The following is a 27,099-nucleotide window of genomic DNA, read 5'->3' on the forward strand; positions in this document are numbered from 1 at the left end:
AAAAGACCTGGGGCCTCATGTATAAACGGTGCGTATGCACAGAAATGTTGCGTAAGAACTTTTCCACGTTCGAATCGCGATGTATAAAACCTACACTTGGCGTAAAGTCACGCAATTTTCCACGGTACCTCATGCCTTGTCGTACGCAAGTTCTCTGCTCGGTTTTGCAAACTGGCGGCACCCAGCGTCAAAGCAATGGCACTGTTCTTGTGTGATTACTCATTATTTTCATGATGCGGCTTTATAAATACACAGAAACTAACCGCATATTGTTTATTAGTGTAATGCATCTGATTGTAATTAACTCGTAACAATATAATGGTCCAGGGAACAGCCATAGTATTCCAAATACCATAACTGCTTTAGCGTTGTTACTCTCACTTCTCCTTCTTCTTCTTCTTCTTCTTTCAGCTCCTCCCGTTAGGACTTGCCACAGCGGATCATCTTTTTCCATATTACTCTCACTGCACGACTCGGAGTATTTATATCACTGTATCTGAGTGTGAATCACAGCAGCAGCTGATCGGAAGAATTATTATCGGTATACAGCTTTAAGGACACGCTGTCTCAGCCACTGCAAAAGTTTTAAAGCCTTTCCTGTACAGACCTCGCGGTTCAGAAACAGTTTAATCCCAAGAACTTTAAATGCACTCAATCAATTGCTCCTTGTAGAACGGTTTGTACTTATAAGTACAATCACCCCACTGTAAACTTGCACTACAGTTATAATATCTCACAACCTGGGCCACTTTATAAAGCGTATTTACATATGATGACGATATCATTTTAAGGTGAAATGCAGCAAAATATGTTTGTTAAATTATACACATAAAACTTTAACTTCATTTAAATAATCTATATTCTTCACTGGGAGTGTCGTGAAGGATAGAATAATTAAACATGTACTACGAAGATATTTCAATGTTCTTTAAGCGTTTTGAAGAATCGGCTAAGCTTACAGATGGCTTAACGTCTATTACAGAGCTGATTGTATGGCGATCGGTTACTTGGGAAAGAAAAGCAAGGACTCTTGGGGCTACGCCAATATATATTGAATATAAAACAGAAAGAAAATAACAACACAGCTAAAAGCATGCGACAAATTTCGACAAAAGATAAATGCTTGTCATGAGCACGAGGCTCATGAAACACATGTTTAATAATGTGCTTTAGCTCCTATCATCATGAAAATGACATCACGTATACATCTCAGTATTTTAGTTATTCAGAGAGCTGTAATATCACAAATGTAATGGACTCTGTGTCCAGTTGGAGGAAGAGAGCCAGTTTAAGAAGCAAGTAGTGATTCACACACATAGATCACATACGTAGAAGATCAAATACAAAACAAAGCATTTAACGTGCTACTTTAATTACGATGTGATTTGAGAAACTGGTTAATTAAACGATTTTAAGATGAAGTTTATAATGTTCTACTAAATGACAAAATAAACTACGTGATTAAAGTGGAAATGTCGAGATTGAAGTTGACATTTCGTGCTTTTTCCCCACCGTGTGCCTTTTTCTCTGTACCTAATAAACTTTCATATGACACTCAGACAGTGGGCTTACAACTCTTCTTTTCACGGCAACTTTGATATGTGACTTCTTTTTTATTTCCGGCACTGTGCGATTTTGTGAATATGAGCTTTCAAGTTTCTCCAACACGCTATGTCACTCGATCAACTTCATTTTGTTGATTATACCACGGTTTATTTGAACAAATAGTATGTTTTTCCTTTGCCTCCACTTGGTATTCGCTGAAATTCTTATGTTTCCCCCCGTGCTTTTCCCATTGTCTTTTCACAGAAGGCTGCGCTTAAGGGCGATTTATATTGATTTGCATATTCAAATAGGCGTAATTCTGGGAGGATTTGGGGCGTTACATAATGCGCGTGCACGGCGTTAGTTTTCACGCTGATCGGGATTTATGTAGCGGAAGAGCGTGGAAGTTGGAGTACGCACAGATTCCTGCATCTGGATTTTTCTGTGCGTAAACACATTTCGGCTTTTGTGCTTACGCCATGTTATAGTGCGAGTTCTACGCACGGCGTTATACATGAGGCCCCTGGTTCAGAATTGGCATTCTAGTTCATTTCAACAATGTTCAGTAGAGTTGAGTTTAGGGCTTTGTACAGGCCAATGAAATACCTGAACTTAATTATTTGGAGGAATGTCTACATACTTTTGGTGGCATAGTGTATATACTATATTAATTCTGCAGGCTCACCTTCTACTACTTTAGCACAATATGCATCCTTTCAAGTGCTGTTTTTTTCTCTCCAGCTATATAATGATACATGTGCCATATTTTATTACAACTGTAATCAGTGTCATCATTTTAATTAAAACCCACTTCATGCAATTAGAATGGTTTATATTGTTTGAGATGACTTTGAGGTGAATGTTTGAGATGACTTTGAGGTGAATGCATGTTTAAAGTGATTAACCTGCTATTCATTGTGATGTGAGTCTCACCCCTTTGATATTTCTGAATATTTTTGGTGTAAACGGTAAACTGGTGTGACAGTGCAATTCTCTACACAGTTCTCAGTGTGAAAAAAAAAACTGTCAAAGGTTTATGCAACATTTAACAACTTTACACTTAACAATTTTCCATCTGTGTTCTTGTCAAAGAGCTCATTGTAAAGCAATAGCTGTGATCCACTATAATGATTCCTTTCATAATTTTGAACACTTTAATCTTGTCACTCTCTGGTTACATAAACTCCAAAAATTTAACTCCTTCAGTCATTCCTCATAGCTCATGCTTTGCAGTCTTTGCAGTTTAGTCGCTCATTTCTGGACTTTATGTAGTCCTGCAGAGTTTATTTGTAGTTCAAAGTTCAAAACTGCTCATAGTGCTCCACATCTCTCTGGATGTGTACAGTGACAAGTACAGCCTGTTGCCCAGGTCCTTCTCATGTGTGTGTTCAAGTTTTAAACCTCTCATTGTGTAGTCAAACCTAACATTTTTACTTCTTATGTGTAATGTTTTACATTTACCTGTATTAGATTTCATATGCCCCACATTTGTCTGAATACTGTCCAGCCCCATCTTTGAAGATTTGGCCGATTCTAGTTTATCTGTCATTCAAAATCTGGCATCAATATTGTTTATATAAATTAAAAAGGGAAATTGATGCAGCACTGATCCCTGAGGGACACCACTTTTAACATCACCTATTCCAGAAAACATAACCCTCAAAATAACCGTTTTCTTTCAAGTACTTAAGTCATTTTTATACCGTAAAATGCTACAAAGCAAAATACATAGCAATAGTGGCAGAGTAAAAGAAAGTTAAAAATATCTATCTATCTATCTATCTATCTATCTATCTATCTATCTATCTATCTATCTATCTATCTATCTATCTATCTATCTATCTATCTATCTATCTATCATGAGTGGGTGTCAGAACCATAACACAAGTGGGTGTGACGCCTTCAATATGCTTCAATGACCAGGTTAGGTTTCTTTGATCTTCCTAAAAAACAGTCCTCACTCACTGACCTGCCTCAGGTCTTGTAGGCCCAAAACAGATTTTAGCTTTAATAATAAACTCGTATATCCTAAAAATATCTCCAAGGCCCCACAAGAAAAGGATGACCAAAAACGACAGCTTGTGCAATGAAGGACGACATAGAATCTTTATAAATGAAAAGGTTTATTTTAAAAAAATTAAAAAATGCAATAAAAAGCTCACAAGAGCAGAAAATAGGCACTAAAGAGTTGCCAAAAGGCAAACAAGTCCCTATATGTAAATCCAGAAAAATAATTCAATAAACAACACAAAATAAATAACAAAATACAGAAAGAGACACAGTAGTCACTACAAGTCCAACAATCTTCAGTGTGCCATGTCTGAATTCTCCTCTGGCTTTGACCTAAATTTCCAGAGAGAGGGCTCAGACAGGGTGATGTCAAGGTGGTCCTGCACCCACAATTAACACGGAACCTAACTAAATTTAAAGTGATAGTACATAATCCATCCATCCATCCATTTTCTAACCCGCTGAATCCGAATACAGGGTCACGGGGGTCTGCTGGAGCCAATCCCAGCCAACACAGGGCACAAGGCAGGAACCAATCCTGGGCAGGGTGCCAACCCACCGCAGGACACACACAAACACACCCACACACCAAGCACACAATAGGGCCAATTTAGAATCGCCAATCCACCTAACCTGCATGTCTTTGGATTGTGGGAGGAAACCGAGCGCCGGAGGAAACCCACGCAGACACGGGAGAACATGCAAACTCCACGCAGGGAGGACCCGGGAAGCGAACCCGGGTCTCCTAACTGCGAGGCAGCAGCGCTACCACTGCGCCACCGTGCCGCCCGATAGTACATAATTCTAAACAAAATTGAAAATATGTAAAAATTAAACATAACTCCGAAACAACAATAAAATACATAAATACGTTGAAGTATGTGCTCTAATAATGAATAGGGTGCAGTATTAGGGAAGAATTATTCAACACGTGAATATACGTGTCTTCACACCCATTCTAGGTTATGCGTTTGAACTTTGGACAAGAACTTCTCAAATAGTCCTAGGAAAATGATTTGGATTTAATAAGCCCCAAAGCTGAACAAGTATTTGCTGAGAGTTGCACAATGGGATTTATAATAGTAAAAAAGGCCAGTATCACAAATCTTAATAGTCTAACAATTTACATGGTAAAACCACCAAACGTAAATATTCTGGAGTTTTTTTTAACAAACTGCTTTTTATTTCAATGGCAGGTTTGTCGAGACAACTCGATATTTGATAGGTGAGTGTAAATGAGACATCGGTATGGTTGTGTGGTCATAGAGTTTTGTTCGGGTCAACTCCCTAATTGAAGCAGTCTGTACTGTTTGTAACCTGTTCATACATCACAGAAGACTATAGTCTAACTGAGACCTGCTGAAGCAAAGTGCTTCATTATTCAATCTGGATAGATAGGGTCTTTAAGTAGTGGAAAAAGAACGGCAGTGCTTAATGACACCACAATTGGAAATGATGTCAAAAGTCTTCCAGGCTGCTCTCCTCCACTCTAAAGGAAATAGTAACTTTGTTAATGGTAGTGTTATCTCAAAACCCTTCCTTGTAATTCAATTCGAGACCACACCCACGAGACACCACTGATGCTCTGGAATGTGAGTCTCTCTCTCTTTAGAGTGTGGACGGTGATGTAGCAGTCCATGTGCAACGCTAGAGAAAAGTCACAAAGATAAAAACTGCGCTCTTTACTTCATGTTTCTGTAAAAAGATCAAATCAATGTCATACCACCCAAGTGCAAAATTAGTTATTTTTGAGTAGTACTAAAACCAAAATAAGTCTCTAGTACCTCTGTATTTAACTTGCCAGTCTGTCAGGTAGCTTGCAGTAATGACTGCCCTAATATAATGACAAAATTCTACAAAATATCCCTGCCCACGATTCAAGTTTGCAGTATCTTCGCTAATTTATGCAAAGAACACAACATAACCACCCAAGTAATGCACAGTGTCTGTTTTTAGGTGAGATAGCTGCTATGGTGAACTTTTTGCATTCCAGAAGCAAAGGTGTTCAGCAGTGTTTTCCAAACTTTTTTCTGTGGTGGCATACTTTTTGTAACCCACAAAATCCCAAAGCACACCATGATTGTACCAACTACAAAAATATTAAATGTCACACACATGCTAAACTGTCCAAAGGGTTTTGACTGCCAAAGATGTCAAAAAAAACATCAGTTGGAAAAGTTTGCACTCTGCACACTTTCTGTGATAGTCGGAGGTGAACACGCACCCTGGCAGCTGGACCCCAGACAGACCTCCTGGCTTCTAAACAGTGCACTCTATATGCTATATCTGCAAAGCACTGATTGCGGAGCTGCTTTTATTTCAGCTTCTCCAGGTATTCCCGTCCTTCTCTGACAAGTCTCGACCACCTGAGGAGTGTGTTTGTCTCAGGTCAGGACCCAGGGGCACTACACTGTTATTTACATGGCTCACCAGTTGAAAAGCCAAAATTGCTATCAGAGAATCCTCTATTACATTATGCTGTTTCAGGGGCTTCTTTCAACTGTTTGTTTTAAGAAATGTATGTCAGCATTAAAAATCATACCAAATGTGTCATTTCTCCTGTGCTTTACTCTCTTTCTTTACATGACTTCATCAAGAACATCCAGGACATGTGTGCCTCTTGGTGGATACCAGTACTTAATGCAGAAAGATACAAAATGTTGTCATCTGTTTATATGCAATGGATTTTGTATTGCTCAGTTTGCATATAGTTAAAAACTCAATTTTCTTTTCTTCCCACATAACAGACTTCTGTCCTCAATAACTCACCCTCCATGTTCAGAATCCAAATTGGCAGAGACCTATATCACTACAGATACTGAAAATGAGAAGAGTGAACGAAATGGCAAACGTGTCTGCTTTAACGTGGCAGGTGATGAACAAGATGACTCTGGTCATGACACCATCAGCAATCGAGATTCTTACAGGTAAGTGTTTTGCTGTTATCTCCTTCCACAAAAGCTGTGGTCGGAAATTCTCAACATGCTACCTAAAAAGCGTCCTTTTAAACAAACAAAAAATAATAAAAAACATTCTTAATTTAAACATTAGCAATGTGGAATGACAGGTACCCAGTTTTGTTAAAGGATGAATAAAATGAGATTCATTTTGGTATGTAGAACTAAGTTTGTACTCTACACAGAATAATCACAGCATTGTGTAGGAGAGGTTGAGATGACACATTAGAATACAGTTGTACATGTATTGTGTCTTCATGTAAGCTAATTACTTCAGCGCGTTTTCTGGAGTTGTCTTCTGCCTTTTCCACATCTAAGTCATTTGCTGAAGCTCCTGACTGTTTAAAAGACATAAGAGGCCCCTTATATTTACCAACTTCAAACTTTTCTCATGTCTGAAGAGACTTTATATACTGTATAACTTGTACAGTATTCCTATACCTAAAATTAGGACCAAACTGACACCATTTTCTTTTTAAAGGGCAACATAACATTATTAAAGTAATACTTGGAGCTAAAATAATTGGGATGGCAATAGTTCATCGCTGATACTACCTAAGTAACCGAACAAGGTGCTTTTAGCAAATGCCATTATATTAGAAGGCCTTAGGAGGAAGGGGTCATTTACAGAGTATATCACTTTACTGTGATCAATGGATGGCAGGAAGCATTCCTGTGAGACTCTTATGTCAATTTATGCGATGCTAAGCAATCAATGACAGTAACCAAAGGAAGATGAGCCTAATTCCATGGCAAGAATATGACCCTGCACAGTGGGTGATGGATAATGCATCACTGTAACCTAGATAGTGGGCAGCTATAATGAAGCAGAACACATTTATGGCAAGTATTATGGTTCCCTTGTTATAGGGTTGGAATGGAAATGACAAAATTACAGTTTCAAACCCCACTGCTTGTCTTACTTTGTGCACTGGGAAAGTAACCGAATTTGTTGTATTCTAATTATGTAAATATGCACCTTTGGAAAAAATATGCTCTTTTGTACATTTAAAGTACTTGTGAAAGAAAGAGCTCTTTCAAAGTAAGTATGTCATGTATTTATTTATTTATTAGGGCAATCATTGTACATAATGATCAGCTTTGCTTGCTTCTTTTAAACCTCTCCCTTGTCAGTTTGATGGCTTTTCAATTTACAGTGACAGCTTGTTTTTTTTATTTTTTTATTTTAACAAATGGTGGGATCTGAATAAAACTCTTGAGTATAGAAGTTACGTAAATCAACAAGAGAATTTATGATCAAGCAGTAATAATTTAGAGGAAAAAAATATGTTTATTGCCTGCCTCATGTGCACAACTACATATAAACTTTTTGAATTTTTCATCGTGTCCCTGTTTGTTTTATTCTTTGCAGTGACTGCAACAGCAACAGGAACTCAATAGCCTCTTACACAAGTATTTGCAGCAGTCATTGCAGCTCCTACGTCCATAGTGATGAGATGGATTCAGGTAAGGAGAGCTGGCTGTGCTTACATGGTAAAATGTAATGATACGTAGTTATGATAAAAAAGGGCTTGTACTATAAATGGGGATACCTGATATATCACAACTTTATATAGTATGTGAATGTGCATTATTTATTATACATTGTGAGAGACCAATTGTTGTCCCTGCTGGGATGGATCCTGCTTCCTTGTTTGGCCAGGAGGCCTTGGGAAAGGAAGGTCAATGCTGAGATGTGTAGGCAGCAGCTACACTTGGAAAAACGCCCCAGCAACCACAGAGGGATACGCTGGTTGGGATTTGGCACCTAGAAGGACAGAACTGTGGGTGACTGTCTGCCTGCTATGGGCACAGTGTTCTCCCTATACAATGGGTGGTAGCATTCCATCTGGTGAGCTCCAGTATGGATGCCCACAGGGTCCAATGGGGGCCGCCATTGAGGGCTGTTGGATATTGATGGCACATGAATTGTTGTGGTCCTTACTGACCCAAAATTGCTTCTTGGAGGCAATAGATTAAGTACTGGAAAGACTCCCAGGTTTGGGGTTAAAAGAGAGCCCTCCACTTGGTCAAGGGAGTTGGGATCTGGAGAGAAGATGGGCAATGCTCACCTGGTTGGAGTTATAGGAGAACAGAGCAAATGAATGGAGGACTGAAGAGTTTGCTGTGTTGTATTTTCAGGGTTTGGAACTTTGTATGGTATATTGGTGAAGAAACTTGTGAATGATACACTTATTGTAAATAAAAGAACTGGTTTTGAACCTAGGATTGTGTTGGTAATAGTTGTGTCTGGGGTTTTTAGGGCGTGATATGCTCCAACATGTAACTGTTTTCATTGGTGTTTACGAATATGATGTGTGCAAATGCATTATTTGAGGCTTGATGGTGGCCTTTGCCCTTTGTTAATATCTGAATAAAAATAGTAGTGCTTCTACCTCACACATCTGGTTTTCTGGGTATGAATCCCTCACTATATTATAGTCATGGAATTTACATCTTTTCACCATTTCTCTTGGAAATCCTTTTTTCCTCCCACATCCCCAAAGACATGAACGTTAAGATGATTGACAATATTACTTTGGCCCTGTGTGAGTGTTGGTGTGGGTGTCAGGGCTGTTTTCTTCCTTGTTGCCAATGCTACTGGGATAGGCTTTAGCTGATTGTGACCCTGAATTGGATTAGCCTCTTTTGAGAATGCTATGCTATATTATACATTGCTCAGCATTACTGAAATTGATGGAAAGATCAATGATAATTGTATTTGTTTTCCTCTACACACAGGAGATGAGCTTCCTCTTAATGTGAGAATCTCTCATGACAAACAGAAGAAATTGCTTGGCTTTCTGGAGCATCTTGTTAGCCAGGTGAGCACCTATGTATGCCAGTTCATGACAAGAAGGAAATATATTGCCACAAAAAAGATTTTCTGTAAAGTTGGCTGAAATTTGAACATTTAGGTACAATGCTCTTTAATGTCACGGCCAGAGAGATTAGGGCTGCTTAAAAGAAACAGATATGTTTGTCAAAGGTGTAATTTCACATAATGGGTTCTGCTGATAAAAAGATAAAGCAGATACATCACATGACACAAAACATTGCACTCAGTCAAGTGTAGGTAACTATAAAATGCATACAATAGCAATTTAAATACAAGGAATAATAGTTTTTCACAGACAAATCAATATCACTCCAGCAGTAGAGGAATTCGTTATAAAGTTAGGTGTTCTTTTGTTTAGCCGGAATGGCATGTAGAGGATGAATGTCATTATGCATGATACCCAGTAGTTTATTAAGTGTACACTCTGTCATCTACTCACCCTAGCAAGTCCATACTGGCTTTCAGAATGTAACCAGCCTTTCTTACCAGTCTCAACAACAGCAGTCTTGTCACTCCAGCAAATTGCTGCTAAGAACATTAACATTATAATTTTACATTTGCCTGATAACCATATTCCAGCCTACATAAAAAAAAAATGTTACAACTACTACTTACAAAAATATCAGTTAACTACTCAGAAAAGTGTTTTTAAGATCAGTGCCTTAGCAAATGCACTACGCTACACTCCCTGCTTTGTATCTACTACAACAGATGGAAAGAACATCTGCAACAGAGACCTGCCTACTGCCAAATATGACCTTCCTCACAAAATAGGTGTAACTTTAACCCATCATGCATAGATCCCAAGTATCGGTAGTCCAGTCCAGCCTGTTGCCTAGATGATGCCTGCAGGGACTCGTAGATCATCACAACCTTTCCGTTAATGCTGCCAAAAGGCAAATGAGCCTTGGACCTATTAAAGTTGACCACTGCCTCCTTTGTCTGTATTCATCCTCCTGCTATAGCTGTATACATTTCTGCAGATGACATGGCTCTGTTTTCCACTCAAAGACAGAGCTGAACTGCAAAGATACTCAGAATATTAAATATGTTAACATTGAATAATCTGACCTGTTTTCTTTATAACTGTTGTATCTTTATTGCCTAACGTCAAATTTAGTCTTAGAACTAAAGGCTATTTAATATGTAATTGTTAATTGTGACATTGACAAGCGATAACACATTTGCTTCTTTTGCTTTGCTGCAAGTCTTAAGATAAGGAAAATTTTAATGTGATCAGAGTACAAAATCTGCCATATTAATTATTTTATGACTGCAAAGGACATCAATGGAAAAAATATATAAAGATGAAACTCACTAAAAGCATTTCTTATATTATTTGTCCTGGTAAGAGGTCCTGGTTGCAACATACCCGTGCAAGGAGTGCTATTGCAGCAGATGTATTTTATTTAACAGATGGCAGGAGTGGAGTTATAAAAAGTAAGCACACACTTGGAACAAAAGTAAATGGATGCAGAAAAACATTCTCAAAAGGACACATGCATCTTTTCTTTTTTAAAGCAAATACGTTGCCGTGATGTTTGTACTGTTTGTTAAGCATTTGGTTTTGTTTCATCTTGACAGGTAGAATCAATCACAGGTCTTCTGAAAGGTCCAGCTGTGGCAAAGGCCTTTGAGCAGACAAAGTGCTTCACACCAGCACGTGGCTTTCAAGGTAATTTTGATGTTTCTTGTTTCTGATGGTTTTCTCACATGACCACTGCAAATTGCTTGCACACAAAGAAAGGCTAGATTGGATGTCTATTTTATGTTTTTCATGCAATAGTTGAATGCATCTAAGCTGACTTATTAAGCACAAATGCACCAAGTCGAGATGTCGGACAATAATGCACTATATAATCATGCAATAGTGATTATTTATTGTATAGGTTCAAATTAAGTAATTAAATGAAGCAACCAGCTCACTTATTTGCAAATAATTATTCCATCTTCAGACAACTTAATACTACAGTAGCTAGTGCTGCTGCCTCACAGGTTCACTGTCTTGGGTTTGAATAATGCATCGATTTTCATCTGTGCGGAGTTCTCATTATGTCTGCATGGGTTTTCCTCCAAGTCTTCCAGTTTTGTTTTTTTAACATTCCTAAAGATGATGTGGTTAGGGTTTACTGGCACATTTAAACTGCCCTTATGTGAGTATGAGTGTGACTGTGTCCAAGAGTGGGCTCCGAGATGGACTGTTTCCCTGTTCTGTCAGGATAGGTTTCAGACCCCTGAGATCCTGAATATGATTAAATGGGTTTGAGAAGGCATCTATATGTGTAGTTAACATTCCATAATATATTATAGCACAGGGGCGGCACGGTGGCGCAGTGGTAGCGCTGCTGCCTCTCAGTTAGGAGACCCGGGTTCACTTCCCGGGTCCTCCCTGCGTGGAGTTTGCATGTTCTCCCCGTGTCTGCATGGGTTTCCTCCGGGCGCTGCGGTTTCCTCCCGCAATCCAAAGACATGCAGGTTAGGTGGATTGGCGATTCTACATTGGCCCTATTGTGTGCTTGGTGTGTGGGTGTGTTTGTGTGTGTCCTGCAGTGGGTTGGCACCCTGCCCAGAATTGGTTCCTGCCTTGTGCCCTGTGTTGACTGGGATTGGCTCCAGCAGACCCCCCTGACCCTATTCGGATTCAGCGGGTTAGAAAATGGATGGATGGATGGATTATAGCACAGTCAGTGCAACAATTTATAAGTGTATTCTAGAAAGTTTATTCTGCTCATCTGGACAGAGTTTTTTTCCGATACGTTTCTCTCTGAGGAAGTCACTTGGATGAGTAATGAAATGTATCAGAAAAAAAACTATGTCCAGATGAACAGAATAAACTTTCTAGAATTTCCTTACCTGGATTATTGAGCATGTATCAAGACAAATGTACCTGTATATGTGTAGTTTACATTCTATAATAGGTTATAGCATAGTCAGTGTAATGAGGGTCTATTTTTTACTGTATGTTAAAACTGGATATGTGTTAGGAAATTCTAGTCGTGAAGAGTACACTGTCCCATGAGATTTTATGTTGTACCAACTCTGGCTAGATCCACAGATGTTTTTGCAATGTAGATAAGACTGTATACGAACAAAATAAGCATGAGGTCTAGTTAATGGAAGCGATTACTATGGCTGATTGAAAGGCACCAGTAAAGCCTGAAAAACAATCTTTGAATGTCTATGTTTAAAGCTGAATTGGTTACGGTTACGTTTTGGGGAACAAAACAAATTGCAGGGATTTTAGAGAAGTGGGGGTAGAAGTGAAAATGGCACAATATTGTGTTGTTTTACTTTTAAACCATTATTGCCTGTCCATATATTTATACTAACTAGGGCCTGACTGATATGGATTTTTTTCAGAGTAATAACATCTTGGGTTTCCCTAAAAAATTTAAATAAAAAGAAAAAGATTAACTGTACAACGTTTTCACATGAACATGTTTTGCTTTAAAATTTAAACAGGTTAAATGACAGTGGTTTTTGTTGTTTTAAATGATCCCATAGGCATTTGATGTTTGTCACTCTCTGTCTTAAGTGTGCACTGCTGGTTTTGTAAGCACAAGTGTCTAATTGGAAAGTTGATGCTTATAATATATCAAATGTTGACTTAAATATGAAGAATAATCATCCCTGAACACGAATGTGTTCTATTATGCACCCTTATGTGATGATTATATGAAGTAAGTGGATTAATGAATGAATAAATGAATACAGTAAGTGCACATGTATATATTGTGAGAGATGTCCTTAATGAAATTAATAAAAAGCTAAAATATTTATCTACATATATCCACATATAATGCTTACTATTAAATCAAGATTACTACTGTTATACAACTAATTGTGTTCCTGGCATAGGCTTATCCATCTTTATTTATTTATTTTACTTTTTTAATTAGCTTTTAAAGGCTTTACCAGTTTGATTTGCACATATTACACGATTGCTGAAAGGAAGAGTACCTGTTTATTAGACTCAAAAGTCTACTGGAGCTTTAAGATTTGCAATTTGCTCAGGCTCCTGCTTTTAATGAAACCAATAGTAACCTTGCATTAGCAGATTGTGAAGACAAATGCAAAAGAACAGGAGAATAATCTAAGAGAACAATATGAGTGACCATCATAATAAATTAGCATTTGAATGCATTTTAATAACATAAGCAGCATAAAGGCATATGGAATATTTTATTGACATTTAAAAATAATATTTGTCCTGAATAAAAAGCTGTTTTGGCGATCTGGCTTCTGCTGAAGAACTGAGCCAAATGACTTGATGTACTGAAAAACATCAGCTTACCCTTCCATAGTCTAAGCTTTCTTTTCCTTTCAGCCAGTGAAGTCGCATAACTGATTTTATACCTTTTCTCACAGCTTATACAGGGCCAGTAACTCCCAATTATAAACAAATGGCATCACAAAAAGATATATATTTTATTACAGCTTTGAAAAAAAATGTTTAACATAAGAAAACTTCTTTGATAAATGCAAAGAAATGACTGTTAATTTGAAAAGTCCAAATACATTTACAACCTACAAGGGAAAGTGTCTTATTTGCATAACAAATGTAACTTTCTCCAGAGCCAGAGTATCTTATGCAGGCTCTTTCCAGACCAAAGGATTTCAAATACATTTTGGGAGAAAAAACTGTGAGTTTCCAAACTATTAAGTTGACAACAAACACAGCAGGTTGGTGTACATTTATTGACAAATAAATTGTCTTATCAAGCAATTGCTGCAATTTACAGAGGCATGTCTATATATCTCAGAAAGCCAAAACTCTGCTCTTTTGAAATGTGACAGAAGGGGCATTTTAAAAATCAGACTTGATAATGACCAGCACGTCACTTTGATAAGAAAACAAATGCTGGAATAGTGGTGAATAACTATGTGCAAACTCTCAAGGTGTATGTAAGAGCTCAATAAAGCAGCATAAGAGACAAATGTATCACCACTTGAAAGCAAAATGTTTGCTGTTTTTTTACTGGATAACTGCCTGACCTTTGAAACAAAGACAGTCTTGGTTACAGAGTGAAGACTTTGTTCAAGCTTGGAATAGGCTGTGCAGTGTCCATTTTGGCAGGGGTTATGTCAATAGGGAAACATAGAAAAACATGCAATACAGCATTTTAACTGGAAAATTGTGAACTTTAGGCATAACAGTAAGTAAAATAATGACTTTTATACATCTTCTGTGAAAGTTGTCTTTTTTTCAGTCCCATGGATAATGAATGCAGGCAAAGTTTAACAATTTGAAGCACATGGAATTGGTTAGCGTGTACGTAGATAATGCTTAATTCATTAGCACTATTGAACGTATCGGTCAAGAGGAGAGGCTATGCCTCTTATACAAGAAAAATAATCTAATAAACATCCTTTGCTTGGAAGAGTTTCAGCTTTAATTTATCTGTGCAGGTGCAACTGATATCGATGTATATACTGAGACCGAAAATCAGTGCCTGATATTATCGGTCAGGCCCTAAGTCATAAATACTGTATATCCATATTGAGATCTGTTTATAAGAGAATTGTCTTGTGTCTTCAGAGTGAAACTATAGCATAACACACTACCCTTTAGAAGTAGATTTTCTTATGTTTCTGACATTTTTTACTTTCCTCAAGGGTATTAAAGATAGAAGTGTAGTCACATTTTTCAGCTGTGGTACCAGTGATTGCACAGTATATCCACAGTAGCATACAGAGCTTTCCAAACTTGGTTTTGGTATCCTGAAAATAATGCCCTAATTTATTTAAATTATGACTTCTAATGCCGAACAAGTAGAATTGCAGCAAAGCTGCCAAATTAGGCAAATATTAACATCAGTCGTGATAAAAGTTAATATATATTTGAATACATGAAACAATAGCTTAAATATTCTAGATATTCAATGTATGTTTGTACCATATGTACATTTTTTATAATTTTCTTCTTAATATTTTTACATTTTTAATCATTGTGTGGTCTGCACAACTTGACATGCTTATGCCCGTGCATATTTCTTAAAAGCCACAGGTGAAGACTGTAGTCTTCAAATGAATGTGACACTTGAAAGCATGGCCCTTACAAAATCAAGACTGTGTACACACCCACATTGACGTAAAACAAAAAGTGGATGGGGCACATTTTAACAAAAACAGCCTTTCAATCTTCAGTTGCATTTGCTTAAACACATAGCTCAATGACAGCTGACCAGGTTTTTAGGTCCCAACCTGCTCTGATACTTTGCAGCATGGGACGCCCGTTGAGTGCTGCAGGCAGTCTATGAATAATGTGTGGGGTTAAAATATATTCCTTTAACAGTTACTGGAAAAATATAATAAAGGTCACCTAAATATTTATTTTTCGTTATACCTTTGTTTTTAGGCTTTGTGTGTCAAGCCAGAAGCCACATAAGAGACAACTGCATTGGTAACTGTGTGCTGGCTAAGGTAGCTAAAAAGATCATGACTGCCATTGAAAACACTCTTTAAAAATTGTGACTGGAAAACTGTTATAGTATCGAAAGAGAAATCAGAAATATGGTACTATACAGAAACATTAAAATGTTGATAGTTTATTGTGAAGCCACCAAGGCGTGTACAGCCGCCCTAACCAGGGGACACACATGCAGGACACAGGTTCAAACTCAACACCCAGTTTATTTACAATTGTAAATAAATATGTAAATAAATAAATATAATTGTGCACAAATCACCAACACCACAACACACAGTTCAGTCCCTTCCTTGCCGCCGGTCCATTCGCCTCCAGTCCTCCTCAGGCTTTGTCTTCTTCCTCCCAACTTTAGCCATTCAATGGAGTGAGGTGGCTCCTCTTATTCGGATCCCGGGAGTGTTCCAGGTGACTTGTCAGAATTATCTGGAATCACTCCCAGGTGCACTGGAAGTCCTCTATAGGGATCTGCAGCTCCCCCTGGCAGCCCCCATGGAACCCAGCAGGGCTTCAAACTCCAGCTCCCAAGATGCCCTGCAGGAATTCGTGGTGCCATAGCCACCCAGGAGGGCTGCCCTGTAGTGTGCCAGGGGAGGTATTGCCTCACCAATGCCCTCTCCCCTGGTCCTTCCACTCTGTTGGCATCCCTGCCAGGTTGTGGCTGTGGTCACCCATCACAATATATATATTTTTTAACATTTTATTGGATTTATTAAAATCCAATAACATTCCACATAAGCAAGTTAATTTTTACAAAACTAGTCTCAAAAACAAATCAACCCCCACCCATGAGAAAGAGAGCTAGCCCAACAGTGTAACACTTTAATAGTAAGAAAAATAAGTAAGTAAATAAATAAATAAATTAAAATAAATAAATAGAGTAAAAAGAGGGAAGAGAATCCTCTTCCTCAATTTAAATGCTTGTTCAAAAATGTTATTAATTAGATCCTACCAGGTTTTGAAAACGTTCTATACAGATCCTCTAAGTGAGAATTTGATTTTTTCTGATTTCAGATAATATATAACATCAATTACCCACTGTCTTAAAAGAATTGGGTTAGGATTCATCCAGTTTTGTCCAGAATGATGTTAATTTGGTGCAGGCCTAGACCATGTGGCCCAGTGAGGCTAGAACTTGATTGCAATGGTTACAGGTTGGATTTTGCCCTGGAAACATGTTGGGCAATTTTAAACAAGACAGATGTGCTCGATATATAATTTTGAATAATTGTATTCTTTGCACATATGGCGCTCAAGTGAATTCTGTGCATTGCTACTTTCCACTACTTTTCTGAGATACTGAGTGAGAGATCCTTTTCCCACTGTACTCTGGGATCTTTGAAAGGGAGGAGCTTTAAAATGTTGTTATATATTACAGAAATACTGTCTGAGTCCTCAAGACTGATCAATATTTTTTTCTGGAATAGAGGTTGGTGGGAGGTGAGGAAAATTGGGCAAGTTTTATTTAACAAGAGTTTATAAATACTTGACAAAGAATACAAAGAGACAAAGAACTTGTCTCATATTTAACCTAACTTGAAAGAAATTTGTAAAACTCACTAGTCATTTGTGAGTCACTAACTGCAGAAAATCGTTAATTAAAACTTAGTTTGCAAATGTGAACATGTTTTTTTTTCTTTGCCTCTGCCTTTTCTAAATTCTAGCTGTGTATTTAAATACAGAGCCCAGTTATGTTGGGTTGTCAAACAGCAATTTGGTAAACCTTGGGAGGTCGCCATGGAGAGAGTTTGAAAAGCACTGCTATAATGCACTGTGCAAATACATTATTTTCATTTTTTTATTTTGGATGTAGCACCTTTGTTAGTCCTTTTAGGAATATGCTTTTCTGGTTTAAATGATTTAATCTAGTGTTTTCAACCTCCCTCCTGTTTTATTTTTTTTTTATGTGTTCTTTTGTATCCTGTTTACTTTCATATTTTTTGCTTCTGACTACACAGAACTTTCTTAAATTGTAATTTACTGAACCTTATAGATTTTTCAATGAGGGAGGCACAGTTAGATACTGTAAGTTACTCTTTTAAAACTGTCACCTAGCAGCATTCACTTTGAGATTATGCGAAAATAGTATAGCTATAGACCAATGAAAGTAATTACACCAAATCATAGTGGAACTGAACTTGTCAGTTTTCGTTTCTGTTTCTTAGTTGTTTCATTAATTAAATTTTTTCATGTAGATCTCTCAGATTCTGTGACTTTTCTCTCTACAGGACAGCACTTTGCCATGCACATGTAAAGTACTAGTCAGTGTCACGCTGTTCAGATTGACGCCAACCCCTGTGCAGCTCAATTTAGGTTTTTCATACATCAAGATAATTTAGGAGTACTATTTTGACAGATCCATTTCTGCTAAATGAAGGAGGAAGAATCGGCTGTATAATGAAGAGCATGTATTAATTATTTAGTCATTAATTTAATGCATGTTAGCTCTCAGTTTGGACAGAAATGTGGCAGATGAGTTTCAGTGGTGGCATTTAAATTTTAGTTTAGGATTATTTCTGGGACTTTCCTGATGGTGTTGTAGTTCTTAAAGATGTTTCGGATCAGGTCAATAGACTTAGACAATGAACAATCAGAAAAGGTATGTATTTTGAAGGACAGCCACGCTTCATTTAAAATAGTTCTTATATTTTGTACCCCATCGCAAGCCCACAGACAAGCATACACCTCAAAACAGGTGGTGAAAGACAAAACATTCAAAAATGAAAGAAAAATACCACTTAGCATGCTTTTAATGCTGATTTAACTTTTACATAAAAGCATTCATAAAGAGTAGAAGCTTATTGTTTTCATTAGCGTCAGAGTCTGTGGAACAATAAGGACATTGTGGGTTGTTTCAAAGAAGGGACATCCAAAAGCTTTATGGAACTTTCTTAACACATTGAATGCCACAGTAACACTAAGTAAATTTGTTCCTGATGTCAAAGTAAAATCAGGTTGTTAACTTTAATATACTAATGAGATGCATTTTGTTATTGAGCAAAACTCAATAAAAATGTATTTTCTCTAAAATTCAAGTTAAGTGGAAGTTTACACAGGTAACAGAAAATTCTCCTAAGTTGTAGTTGGCATTCAACATATTCATTAAATTCTGATGTTATCACATAGAGAAGGAAAGACAGCAGCAGGGTGTGGTGGCAGCAAGGTGTCAAGTTGCTGTGCAGCCATATTGTACTGCTGTTCATATGTATCATAATCAGTCAATCGGTTGTTACAGAATGGTGGTCGTAGAAGCTCCACATAGGACCAACATTGCTCGGATTATCGTTATTGAATTGTGGAGCTTGAAACTCCACAGAGTCCCCCTTGCCCCTTCAGCCCCCAACATAACCAGACTGAATAAATCAATCTTAAAAGGAGAATATGTTATAAACACATACACTCAACAGCAAATAAAAAGTAAAGGGAACATTGGTTGGCAGCTCTTATTATCTTACTAGACATTAAGCCCGTTACAATAACGGGCGCTAGAACAGTAGTGCATGAACATTAGTAGGAACAGTCTATATTAAATGGCAAGGGACCTTGACCTCATTCTGTTTGTTGTCTTAATTTTAATTTTGTCAAAAATATTTTTTCAAGAAGCCTAAAGTAAAATAATAATAAAAATAAAATAGAAACGTATATGACAATACAGTAAGTAGTAATTAATATTGCCTTAGTGTAAAACTTTGTAACAATCTGTAAGACACAATATCTGAAGAAGATATTTAGGTAAAATTTTCTATTTTTTTACCTCATGAAATTTTTCTATAAAATTTCATTATAGACATTTCTTGTAAATATTCTGTCTGAGTTTGGGAACAGATTGGCTGTTCAGGACCATCTACAACCTTGACAACAACATCTGGAAAACTTCTAACTCTTGATAATGCAACATATAACTGACCGTGGCTGAATACTGGTTCTGGCAAGTAAATGCCAACTTTTTCTAAGGTTTGCTCTTCTGAGTCTTTCTCTTTTAGCGTTTTTCTGACGCTCATTTTCTTTTTCTTCAATTGATCTGTTTGCTCGTATTTTTCTTTGTCTTTTAGCCTTTCTTTTGTTTATGTTTACTTGTTGAGCTGACCATTCTTGCAGGAGATGTTGCTTATATAGGATTTGATTGTCTGTGTCTTTTGTCCTACTTGACGTGTCCTTTTTTTTTTGGTGGCATGTTATTAGTAGATACGTCTGTGATATTTTCTCTTACAGTAATACTGGCTTGTACATGGCTGTAATATACATCACTGTATTGTGTGTCATTAATTTTCTCTCGCAGTAATACTGGTTTGTGTTTCCGTAAAATTCCTGTAGTTTTCTCTGACAGTAATACTGGCTTTGATGTCCGTAATACGACTTTCATTTTCTGTCACAACAGTGGGCAATCAGCAGAGCGTCCCCAGCAACTGATACAACAACAACAACAACAACATTTATTTATATAGCACATTTTCATACAAACAGTAGCTCAAAGTGCTTTACATATTAAAGAATAGAAAAATGAAAGACATAATTATAAAAAAATAAATCAACATTAACATCGAGTAAGAGTAAGAGTAAGGTTCAATGGCCAGGGGGGACAGAAAAAACAAAAAAACTCCAGACGGCTGGAGAAAAAATAAAATCTGTAGGGATTCCAGACCATGATACCGCCCAGTCCCCTCTGGGCATTCTACCTAACATAAATGAAACAGTCCTCTTTGGATTTAGGGTTCTCACGGAAGGGCTTGATGATGATGATGGTCACGTAGACTTCTTCCTTTTAATCCGTCCATCATTGTTGGAGCATCATGAAGCTTTGAGTAGGTGGAGGTGGCGCAGGCCACCACCACAAAGAAACCGGAAAAAGAAACAGAAAAGAGAGTAGGGGTCAGTACCGATTTTAGAGCCACCATGAATAGTTGTTATGATGAATTGAACATACAGAGTATCAGGATTAAGTTAAATTACGATTAAAATGAAGTTATAAAAGGCCATGTTAAAGTAATGTGTTTTCAGCAGTGTTTTAAAGTGCTCTACTGTATCAGCCTGGCGAATTCCTATTGGCAGGCTATTCCAGATTTTAGGTGCATAACAGCAGAAGGCCGCCTCACCATTTAAGTTTTGTTCTTGGAATTCTAAGGAGACACTCATTTGAGGATCTGAGGTTACGATTTGGAATATAAGGTGTCAGACATTCCGATATATAAGATGGGGCGAGATTATTTAAGGCTTTATAAACCATAAGCAGAATTTTAAAGTCAATTCTGAATGACACAGGTAACCAGTGTAGTGACATCAAAACTGGAGAGATGTGTTCTGATTTTCTTTTCCTAGTTAGGATTCTAGCAGCTGCATTCTGCACTAGTTGCAAACGATTTATATCTTTTTTGGGTAGTCCTGAGAGGAGTGCGTTACAGTAATCTAGTCGACTGAAAACAAACGCGTGAATTAATTTCTCAGCATCTTTCAGTGATAAAAGAGGTCTAACTTTACTTATGTTTCTTAAGTGAAAAAATGCTGTCCTAATGATCTGATTAATATGTGATTTAAAATTCAGATTACAGTCAACAATCACCCCTAAGCTTTTTACCTCCGTCTTGACTTTTAATCCTAATGTATCCAGTTTATTTCTAATTCTGATGTAATGTGTGTCGTGTAGCTGATAGTCTCCCCAGCAAGTACTGTTTAGTTCCCCTGCAAGTATTTTAATCTGTGCTGGCGTGCAGCTGATTATTGTATGTGTGGCGTCTCCCCAGCAACGGATTTTATATGCGCGGCCGTGACTACCCAATCAGCACTCTCCCCAGCAATGGTGTCCTTCATTTCTTATCATGCACGGCTGTGGCAAGGCCATTCACTGTGTGCCCAGCTTCCAGTGTGTGCACTTTATTTGCTTATCTTGCACGGCAGCGGCTAGGCCATTCACTGTGTGCCTGGCTTCCAGTGTGTGTGCGTCCACGGAGCCATGCACATGGGCGGGGCCGGGTGCAATGCGTGGCGCGGCCCACACATGCGCACTTCACCAGAAGACACACACACACGGACACCTGGACGCACACAGGGGTTTTATTAAAGAGGATTCTTTTATTGTGTTTTAAAATTACTAGGATGCCATTTTGTTTTTCAGTGGACATTGCCATTTTGAGCATTTGTTGCCATGACATAATGACTAATTGTCAGGAGGCATGACATCAAAAGTCATACTACATGATGTCATTGGCATGACTATATTTTAGCTGGCGTCACAAACTCCCACATTGCGTTTATTTCCTTTCAGTGTTCTTTATAGATCTGAAGGTGTTGAATACAAATCAGGCAACAGAATTGTTCTATAATATCAAGTTTTTCAGGGTTGACAGTTTAAAATGAAAAAAAATCACACTATTTTTGAGAAAAAAATAACTTAAAAATTATTTATTTAGACTATGAAACATAATTTACACACATATTTGTTTTATTTATAAATTATTTCTTACAAAAAGTAGTAATTTGATAGTTTTTTCCTCTTATAATCCTCTGAAGGTGTTTTGTGATGGAATGACCGACAGATGTCTGCTCATATAGACTCATTCAACTTTCCACTATTTGAGTGATTTCCTGGTGGAATTTCGCCCCATGTTCAACAGACAATGAACAGAACAACGCAACCTTGCATATTTCAGTTCAATCAAAGGAAGATTACAAGGTGACATGACGTGCTTAAAATGGTAAAGGGAATTAGTACAGTGGATCGAGACTGTTATTTTAGAATGAAAAATCAACAAAAACACGGGGGCACAGTTGGAAACTTTTTAAGGGTAAATTTCGCACAAACATTAGGAATGGCCTGTTCTCATCTAAATTCTTCTAATGTTCTAATTTCTGTTAAAAACATTTAAACAACTTTCTCTCTTCTGGCTAATAAAATGCCATCTTTCTAACCTGCTAATACATTACTGACTGTGCTGAATAAATAAGAAGAGAGAACAAAACACTGATTGAAAGCAAAAAATGTGTAGCAAATACTTGATATTGGGCTATTTCTATCTAAACTAATGTTATGAATCATGAAGACTGACAATTTCCAGTTCAAAATATACTTCAAGTAATATTCTGAGCATGAAAAATGTTTATGCCTTAAAACACATGCAACTTTAGCTTTGGGTTTAGACTTGGCAATCATTTGGGTTGGGTTTCAAGTTTTGGATTCACATTTCTTGTAAACTGCTAAATTAACTTTTTTCCTTGCTGAGCTTAGTTCCAAACTCATTTGACTCTTTGATCTTTTGCTTCTCTTGGCAGAAATAGATTTCACTAATAACAAAGATATTATATAAGATATTATAAGTTATTATAATCTATCAATATGTATCAAAATGTTAGTATAACACTCAAAAGCTGACAACACAGAAAGCTAAATAATATTTGATTATTAATATTTTTTGTTTTTGTTACGAAGAAATCTTAATACATACAATGTAAAATGATTTTATATATTTGTATTTCAGAGTTCTGAATCATAAAATTGTTACATTTACCAGCTGAAACTCTAATGCAACAAAAAGAATGGTGATCTATGACACCAAATAACAAGCTCTAGTGGCTTCCCAAATATTTGAACCAGAATAGGCAGTTTATGAAGGAAATATAATCTTTTATGCCCTACAATGTGAACTATGGAATGAAACTACGTGTGGTATTTCATTTAACAAAATGGGAATTTATTTGCTCTTTTGACTTGTTTAGATTTGTTATATTAGAAATATAAAGCATATGTGCAAATTCTGGTAATCTAACATAGTCAACAATGATTTATTGCCAAGTTTGTGAATTTCACAATGCCCCTAAAGTGACATCCAAATTTCCCATGAAATTAAAAAACAGAAATAAAAGAGGGCAAGTTTGAAATATAACAAGTCTTGCCCTTTCTCCTATTTTGAGCCACTGCCAACCAAAATGTCTGTGGCATCACCGCAATGAATGTTACTGTAAGAAACATTCTCTCTGATGGTACAACATATTTCCACTTGTGATTAATTAAAATATCAGAAGTGGACATATTGAGAAAGTTATTATATACTGAGTCAATACAACAATAGATATTTTTCTGGATGTGCAACAAGAAAAGATTTCCAAAGTATGTGCAGCCAACATACAAGTAAATGGGCATCAGTGGTTAATTTTTAAAATATGACCATTAACCATTAGACATAGAACCAAGAAATTTATGGAACATGTACAGTATGTCTGAGCCCTTACTATGGACTAGATTGAAGGCAGTTTGCTTTGCTTGGGTCTGGATGTGTCAAACTTATCTTGTTGTGAATTGCTTAGTTATTTCTGGTACCGTTTTTGCCAGATCTCCAGCAATACTGAGGATTACCTCCACTGGTCAGCTGGAGTTTATTATACACCCATAGTCTAATTATGTTTATCTTTGTGACCACTAATACTCTTGAATGGACTTTCAATCTAGAGTAAATGTCAAACAGACCAAAGTAATACAAAAGTAGATGCATTTATTATACAAGGGGAATAAACACCAGGACCAACACAAAGTACCAAATAAACAAAAACAAATAATATGTGGCCTCTCCAAGTCTACCCAGAGAATTTGAACTTTGGTGCACTTTCCCACAGAATCTGTCACTCCTTTCTTACCTTCTGCACCTCTGTCACCACCTCTATCTTTTCTGTTTGAACTTCTTCTTCTCAACTCCCATCTACGAGTTCCACAAGCTGGTCTCAGAAAGATCTTTCATAATTAAACTATTCTGAGTCCAACCTAGGAAAAATTTCCAGCATTTAATTCTAATCCTTGAAATCCCTGAAGCTGTCCACTTGACTCTCCCCACAGTGTGCAGTTTAATGTCCAACTTCTATTCTGAATTTCCCGAAAGTGGTTGAAATTCTGACCTTCAATGTAGTGGAGAAAAATAAAATTGATAATACTTGGCATGATAAATACAGTATTTCTGTCAATTGTGCTTATTTGTAAATTTTCTTTTATACATCTCTCTATATACAGTATAAAATCAAATGTCTGTCTGTCTATTTGCCTGCTTTTCATGAGAGAACTATTTAACATATTTAGATCAGGTTTATTTTCTATAATTTGCTTGAACATTCCAGTTGATTTTGAGACTTCTCTCATCGCGCTAAATATTATAGTTCGGTTGTGGCCACGATTTATTTGCACAAATCTGAGAGATAGGCTGCTGGCCGAGGGGAGCGGTAGTTGGGATCTCAGGAGTAGGGAGCTAGGCAGGCCATCTTCACTCATGTGCCAGCCTGCCTTTGAGTCGCTCTACCTCTTGCCACGTGTTTGAGGGTACCTTGCCTCCACTTAGCTAGCGATACCTGTTTGTTCAGCAGACATTATCATCTAGAGTTTGTTAAAGAGTAACGTTTGGCGTTTTTGAGAGTAAGATCACAGCTACTTGTGTTTTAGAGGGTACCAGCTCGTTGACAGAGATATCAAGGCCACATGCTCTTCTCCCCACGCGGGGGACACTCTCCCATCAGAGCTGAACATGATCAGATACCATCAGTGGCAACATTTCACGTTGGAGTGTACCTACCTTCCACTTGGCCAGAGATACCTTGCCAAATTTTTACATTTTTGGCACAGAGATCACAGCTCCATTCTCTCCCCTGATAGCAAAACCAAAAATATTGTATATCACAAGGCCCTCGGATACGAAAGCTATCAATATAAATTATCCTCAATACAAATGATAATATATTTTTTTTTATTTTTTTAATTGATTTTTAAATTTTGTCCTGTTTTACCACTACATGGGAGGAGCCTTGTGGCGACAGCTAGTTTTTTATATAGTTAAGCCAGTCCATTTATCAGATAAAACTTTTGCATGTAAATCCAGAATTGACTGGTCAGCTAGCTTGGTGGAATACAGGTAGACTCAGATGAAGAAACAGCCTAGCTGGGCTGGGGATGGAAGGGGACTGAGTTGTGCTGAAACAGGATTGGAATGAAGTAGGTAGTTACCTTGCCTTGTGATATTCCATTGGTCTGGGAGTTACAGAAAGGAAGATGGATTAAAATAAAGACATGGAATCTAAGAAAGTCTCCCTGTCTCTCTCAGTGGCCACACTGCCTGCCATTCCATCCAATAGCCATGTCAGATCACATCAGAATAAAGATCAAGCCGGACCAGAGACAAATTAAGACAGAAGCTACCTGGAAATGTAAGCATATTGGAGGCTTAACATTAAACAGGATTATTTTTATTTTGCTAACATTTGAACTATGCTTGCTTATATTTTGAGCATATTAGATGTGTAACTTTTTCTCCTGCGTGTTCTGTTATTTTATCTTGTTGCTTGAGGTCGCCAATATATAAGGTAATAACATATGATGGCTAAAGCAGGGTTTGGGGGACATTTTATAAAGGTCTACATAATGAAGAGGAGAATAGGGTGACCCTAGGACTCTACCCCAACAAATTACACACCATGTCTTTCTCTTCACTTTGTATACCATTTAAACACAACCTGACATAAAAAAGTAGTACTTTGCCACACTGTGTTATACCTTGTACTATTCATGCATATAATACCATTGCCATGTTGTCAGATTATTTTTTCATGTGTGCTGCAATTTGTGTGTGTTTTTGCGTGGCTTCCACCATATTGTTTTTTTAGTTTTTATAGCAGTAGCTTTGGTTGCTAGGTATGGGATGTGTATTCCATGTGACCGGTGACATCACAACATCATCTGACCACTGATGATAAACACAAGGAAAGACTTAGAAAGAATTTTTTGTTAGAATCCACAGGTTATAAATCTGTTTATTTTAAGATTTGGAACTTTGGGATCCCCCTAGTGTCAGGAGCTCATTAGGAGTTGTTCTAATTTGTTTATAATTTACAGTTTATTATAATTAATTTTGTAACATTTTCAGATCTACATTTACTTTTATGATCACTGCTATATTTTGGCTTTGTTTTCCGTGGGTGCTGCCATATTGTTGAAAGCAATGGCTCCTGTTGCTTGTTGTCCTGCCAAAGGAAACCAAACAGTAAACAAGGCTTCATGTTTCACCCAGGGTTTGTTCCCTGGCATCTCTTTATTTTCCTTCTCTGTGTCTTCTGTGTCTTAAGTTTCATGTTCATTGTGTATATGTATTTTTTGTCAATATTGTTTTGTTTGCTCCCTGTATTATTTGGATGATACACAAAGATTTGGGGCCACATTTGTCACTCCTGAAGGACAGCCCTTAGCCTTTATAGTCGGAAGCTAAGAGCAGGTCCATCTGTGGTCCATTAAAGTTCATAGGAGTGCATTTTCCTTGTAAGTATAGATTTTTTTAGTTTTGGAATTCTTGCTTCTTTTTTTG

General features: G+C 37.3%; 1 protein-coding gene across 2 annotated transcripts in view; it reads left to right on the plus strand.

Annotated features, from left to right (window-relative positions):
- Positions 1–27,099, plus strand: part of prex2 (phosphatidylinositol-3,4,5-trisphosphate-dependent Rac exchange factor 2) — a 512,388-nt gene that overhangs the window by 366,765 nt on the left and 118,524 nt on the right. For both annotated transcript variants that reach the window (XM_039754613.1, XM_039754614.1), the window contains exons 26-29: positions 6,303–6,482; positions 7,885–7,979; positions 9,255–9,337; positions 10,936–11,026. In XM_039754613.1, coding sequence (XP_039610547.1) covers positions 6,303–6,482; positions 7,885–7,979; positions 9,255–9,337; positions 10,936–11,026 — 449 coding nt within the window. The remainder of the gene's footprint in view (positions 1–6,302; positions 6,483–7,884; positions 7,980–9,254; positions 9,338–10,935; positions 11,027–27,099) is intronic.

This window comes from Polypterus senegalus, chromosome 5 (genome assembly GCF_016835505.1).
Source record: "Polypterus senegalus isolate Bchr_013 chromosome 5, ASM1683550v1, whole genome shotgun sequence".
Classification (NCBI taxonomy): Eukaryota; Metazoa; Chordata; class Cladistia; order Polypteriformes; family Polypteridae; genus Polypterus; species Polypterus senegalus.